The sequence below is a fragment of the Triticum dicoccoides genome, chromosome 5A (genome assembly GCF_002162155.2).
Source record: "Triticum dicoccoides isolate Atlit2015 ecotype Zavitan chromosome 5A, WEW_v2.0, whole genome shotgun sequence".
Classification (NCBI taxonomy): domain Eukaryota; kingdom Viridiplantae; phylum Streptophyta; class Magnoliopsida; order Poales; family Poaceae; genus Triticum; species Triticum dicoccoides.
This window is the reverse complement of record NC_041388.1, coordinates 43,881,589-43,887,413: the sequence shown is the minus strand read 5'-3', so window position 1 is coordinate 43,887,413 and position 5,825 is coordinate 43,881,589. Positions and strand designations below refer to the sequence as shown.

The window sequence follows — 5,825 nt, the reverse complement described above, 5'->3', positions numbered from 1 at the left end:
CACCACCACCCTCCTTGCGCCCATATCAAGTTTCGGACTCACTATCGCCGGTTCATGCTCGTGCACGACTCGGCCTTGCCATGGTCGGCATTCTTCACACCATCCGCGCAAAATTGCACCTTCAACCTCACGCAAAGCGGAAATTGTCCGACGCTCAAAAGAATTTCAGGTGCCTGACAATTAGCAAACACATTTGAGTATTCCTATCAAAGATGAATACAACAAAGATCATAGAAAAATCTATTTCAGCCAACTGAAAAACATATTACTACGAAAAACTAACATTCCTGTGTTTCTACAACTCTGATGGTTCTCAATTGACGCCATGAGCCAGAAGATCTTCATCCCACGCTAAAACTATGCTATTCCGAGAGAAGATGACAGAAATTGATTAAAGGAGTAGACAAAAACAGAAAGCAGAGATGAATTCCAGCATACACCAAGTGCTTTACAAGCTGAGCAATGTAACAAATCCACAGAGCATTTGGGCAGGGCTTTGAAAGACTTTCCCTAAAATACACTCACAGTTGATCACTGCCTTACAACTGCTGCTACTTCAGTGAGACATCTACTTGACTCATGAACAACTCGACTCCTTATCTAGAGATGCAGCAGGGGTAGGGCAGTGCAACTCTCTAGCTAAATCATGGCAACCAAAAGGTGTTTGTGAATGCCTGAAATCGAACCATTTCCCGCGAAACCCGCGCCTCGGTCACTCTTGCTCCAGTTCTTAGTTACTACTGCTACAACATTACATTGCTGGTTCCATCTGCACCGCTAGTACCACCCAAAACATCACAATGGGTTCAGAAGTCATCAGTGACAGTTTCACCTGAAGAACTCTTGCCACTGCACTATCAGCCCTGAAGCTCTCCGCAGGAAAACCATGGAAGCCAAAAGGAGTTCCAGGCCAGGGTAAAAGCTTCAGAGCTCATGCATCAATGGTGAGGTGCTTCTTGTGACTGGACACCTTGGCCTGCAGCTTCTCCAGCTTGGCGCTGGCGCTCCTGTGCCGGTCGTTCATCTTCCCCTCCTCGGTGCTGCACATCTGCAGCTTCATCTTCAGGCTGAACATCCGCTGGACCCGCGCCGCCCACCCGTCCTTCCCCGCGGCACCGCCGAGCTTCCGGATGTCCTGCCGCATGCCAGAGCACTCCCTCTCCAGCTCCGCCAGCCGCAGCCGCATGCTGTCCATGCCGGCCCTGAGCGCCTGGTTCTCCCTCACCGCCGCCGACGTGACCCAGCGGGCACCGGCTTCGCCGGACGTGGCGATGGTGCCACTGCCATGGAGGGGGCGTGAGGATCCTTCCAGGTTGTCGGAGACCATAAGGCACCCGGCGATGGATGTCCGCAGCTGGAGCTGCTCGAAGAAGAGGACCTGCACCACCACACGCAGCGGCAGGCGCTCGTTCTGCGCTGCGTGGGTGCATGCCTCCAGGGACAGCTTCTGGCAGTCGATCAGCCGGCAGAGATGCTCGCGCTCGGATTCCGGTAGACAAGAATGTGCCTGTCAGCATTGCAGAACAAGACTAAACAGCATCAGCAATGGTAAAGTTCAGAATTTAGCAAGTCAAGCGGCTAAGAGTGACGATGTGATTATTATGGAAAACAATAAACAGCATTAACAATGTGTATGTGAAAAAAAATGCAAATGTGTCTTCATTTCTTGGCAGAAAAACTTAAACATATATGGACATTAGTGTCACCATGCCTTTGGAAGAAGTATCAATTTTACAAATTACAACACTAGGGCATGTTTGGTTGGCTTCCACACTTGGCCACATTTTTGTGCCACCACAAAAACTGTGGCACGCCACTTGTGGCAAACTATGGATGGCAACCAAACATGCCCCCTTTGAAGTGGAGATGAAGAAACTGCATGGTAACTATTTTCAGATAAAAAACAGACTCAAAAGTTTACCTTCAAGTATACATCAATGGCGCGGTAAAGTCCATCGTCTAGAGGCCGGGCATATTCAGGCAAAGCAGTTGCAAGAGATTCAAATTTCGGTGGCTTCAGGTTGATATCTGGTGCAATCTCTGCAAGGTAGCCATCAATCAGCTTGGCGACAGCGGTGATTGGTGCAAGTGAAGGAGAACCCATCACATCATCCAAGCACGGGGAGCCACCACCCATGGTCTGATCCATCGCCAAGAAGTGATCAAGGATCCTGCGCACACATTCGACATTGTAGAGCGTGTCCATTGTGTACGAGAAGTTCGGCAGCAGCAGATCCTCCAGTGTGGCTTCATCTAGTTGCATGCCAACCCTTTTCTCCAAGTTGGAAATGCAAGCACGGCTGACTTTCAGAATCATGGCAGTTCGAAGCAGCCAGAGCAGAACATTTGTGGATATCAGGCCTCTCTGAAGAGGCAGCATCCTGTCAATGTCCTCAAGCAAATGCCTTTGTTCTTCCTCGGATAAGGTAGCAGCAGCAGAAGTCAGGGGCACCGGTCCCATGCTTTGACGCCTATTCAGTCCTGGGAGACACTTCTTGGCATAGTACGTGAGTGAACCGGCGACGATCTCCTCCTTGGCGCCTCTTGACTCCATGGTGGAGATAAGCCTCTTGTATGTAGGGAAGCTCAATGATGAAGCATCATCATACCACCAATCTGAGCTGAAGTTCCCGAGCTTTGCGCCCGTGCTAATACCATTCCACAATACACTGCCACCAGGGCTATGCATCGCACCGTGCTCTGATACTGGCCAGCCAAAGAGGTCTGGGTCGATGCTAGCCTTGGCGGCCAACGATTCGACGCACCTCTTTGCAATGTGAAGGTCTTCGGCATGAGGGAGAAGGACATCACATGTCTTGAGTGCTTCCAGGGAATCTTTCCAGCTGCGGAGAACGACTTGGTTGAAGAACATTTCTGCCTGGTGGATGAGGTTATCCTGAGCTGTTTCTTCTGTCATCTCGAGATATTCGGCGGCGCAACGAAGGTGGACAATATTTGCTGGAGAGAGCTCTATCTTCAAACCATAACAGAACCTTGCCACTAACTCGAATGATTTTGCACCTCCAGGGATGTCAGACAGTTTGATGGTACATTCATCTTGGTCTGAATTCTCCTCAATCAACCTTCCCAAGATGGCACTCTTTGAAAGCAGAGGGAACTGCAAGGAGATAAGGACCATTTGGAACAAAAGGACAGCCAGTAAATATCAACCTCACACATTGAAGGCGAACATCGAGAGGAAGTAATTTGTAAGTGCTCTTTCTTTCATTCTTCTCCTTGAGAATCACTTTGTTAATGTATAACTATTAAGGACTACACTAATTAAGTACAGGTGTACAACTCATCTAAGAAAAGGTAAGGAAGCAGAGATGATGTTTTTTCTTCGAGCTTGTACCTAACGGTCTAAATACAAGCGCGGGCTAAGCTACAATATCTTGCTTCAAATCATCACAAATTTACAGTGGGCTACTAATACTGTAGTAGATTGAAAAGGCAAATTACCTTGTGGAGGTGGAAAGACATCTCCCCGACCTGAACGATAACGTCGCTGGGAAGTCCAGTTGTGCAGAACCTGCAAGGCCCACAAGAAGACGGTCATCAGTGAATCACTAACCACATATATTTCGGCTTGCACAGTTTTAGTGAAGCAAGTGAGGTAATGGGTACGAGTAGTAGTGTAAAAGAACAGCTTCCCTGTTTAACTTAGATGCTAAAGAGAGAACTGATAAGGCATTGTTTCATATCCTGACCATCTCTTTAAACAGAATCTATAGACAGACCGGCATTGCTTCTACAGAAGCTACTATAAAAGAGCAGGAAGGTCGCTGTAGGCTAGACTCTAAAAATATCCACCCTGAAGTACTGGAAGGGGACACCTGCATTATCTGGCATTTCAGCCTCACCAAACCTTAAAACTGGCCCTGTACATGAAAGCGAAAGGGGAAACAAAAACCCTAGCGCTTCATAAAGCACAACAAGAAGAGGAAGTAGTAGCAATGTGGGTGCAGACTGGAGTAAATCACACAAATCGCCATGCCATGCCATGCCAGAAAATTGGGCAAGAAAGGAAGATCCTGGAGTTCATGTCATGTGCCCCCAAATCCCCATTTGAAACACATTATACTCTTTCTACCTTTTCTAATTTTCAGACTATACATAGTAAACTAACAGCAGGAGGCCAGGAACAGGACAAGCGCGCCCAATTGTTTAATGTCGGCCACGAAGCTTCCAAATCGCACACATTTGCATGCATGGCAGCACAAGTCTGAAAGAACTGAAGCAAATGGCAAAGCCATGGCTGGTAAAAAAAAAGGAAGGAGCAGAGCATGGAGCATACCATGCTTGGCCTCGCCTGGTGAAGGCGTCCGGCTTGGAGCCCAGCTTGACGGAACCCATGGATCCTTGGAGGGATGGAGCGAGGGAGGAACGGATCTGACTCCCGTGCGTCCAAATCCGGGGAGCACGCACGGCACGGGCAGCACACCCCAGCCAGGTAACCGCCACTCCAGAGTTCTCTCTCTCTAATCAACGCCCCGGTCCCGAGATGGAGCAAGAAAACATCACCATTGCAAAGGGCGAGGGAATGTGGAGGCGCAGAGGCTAGAAACTCCTCACGATTCCTGGGGCTGGAGCTCTAGCAATGGGGGATGGGGAGCGGGAGCAAGGCGGAGCAGAAGGGAAGGAGCGGAGAGTCCAAGAAACGATGGGCCGGCGACTGCGGTGGGGGCGAAGGAGAAGGCGAGAGAGCGGGCGGCTGCAGCCGGGGACAAAGAAGAAGGGTGGATTGGTGCGAGAGGGGGCTGCGTGCTGACAAATGGTGCATTGATGTGGGTTTTGGAGACCTGGGGTGGGAACGAAGAGGGGAATGCTCCAGAGAGAGAGAGAGAGAGAGAGAGAGAGAGATTAATTTTTTGTTGGAGGAGATCTACCTCTCCTCTACTCTAATCCAATCTGGGGCGTGGTGCAGTGCAGTGAGATCCTCCTGTAGTCCTGTTGATTTCCACAGAGTGGACCCGGTAGCGTCCAGCGTACTACTGCAGTGCAGATCCATGGCATTAACAGTCTGCACACAGCGTTTCGTTCACGTCGTCTGTGATCTACGGTACAGATAACAGATCCATGGCATTATCTTACTAGCACTCTTATCACAGCATTCATTCGTTCACGTTGTTTGTGTGCTCGGCATTATCAAGGCTTTGGCATCTGCTTGCACATGACCGGAGCCCGGCCGCTTTGCTTTTGCTTTGGGACTGCAGCGGCAGGGAGCACGTAGTACGTGGTACTAGTAGGGAGATAAACAAACGAAGCCGGGCGTTGGAAACGGAACGGAATGGACGCTTGCTTGCTTGCCTTCTGGTCCACGCCGAGGACCTTTGGCAGGCGCCTTCCCCCATGCAGCTGCAAAGAGCCGGCGCGACAGTCAGAGCAGTGACCAGGAAAAGATAAGATTCCTGCTCCGCGCTGCGCCCTCACCGACAGAAAGTAGTACAGTGACTGGATTTGCTTCCCGTTGATTCTTCTTCTCCTTCACAAGGATGAGAAGGCACGTGTGTACTCATCCAACAAGTGTTCGTCTTTGGGTGAGTGAATAACTTGGAATTATTTGAAAATGGAAGTTGGAACGTGGAGACGGTCCCTGGCAAAGCGTGGTCAAAGCCAGGTATGAAATCACCGGTGGGATTAAGCGGACGAGGCATAAAACGAAATGAGTGAATCTACACTCTAAAATATGTCTACATACATCCATATGTAGTAGTTATTTGAAATGTCTAGAAAGACAAGTATTTAGAAACGGAGGGAGTAGAAGGGAAGGAAAATGGTAATAGGGAATGGCCAACAAACTGACTTTTCCATAGATGCATTGT

The 5,825-nt window shown here is 49.4% G+C and overlaps 1 protein-coding gene across 1 annotated transcript in view; it reads right to left on the bottom strand.

The window, feature by feature from the left end:
• The window catches only part of LOC119299001 (histone-lysine N-methyltransferase ATXR7-like), an 18,581-nt gene extending 13,676 nt beyond the window's left edge, over window positions 1-4,905 (bottom strand). The window contains exons 1-5 of the mRNA XM_037576316.1: window positions 4,298-4,905; window positions 3,463-3,532; window positions 1,922-3,118; window positions 971-1,507; window positions 99-173 (exon numbers count right to left, since the gene is read on the bottom strand). Of these exons, the coding sequence (XP_037432213.1) occupies window positions 99-173; window positions 971-1,507; window positions 1,922-3,118; window positions 3,463-3,532; window positions 4,298-4,356 (1,938 nt within the window). The 5' untranslated portion in view covers window positions 4,357-4,905. The remainder of the gene's footprint in view (window positions 1-98; window positions 174-970; window positions 1,508-1,921; window positions 3,119-3,462; window positions 3,533-4,297) is intronic.
• Between the last annotated feature and the right edge of the window lie 920 nt (window positions 4,906-5,825).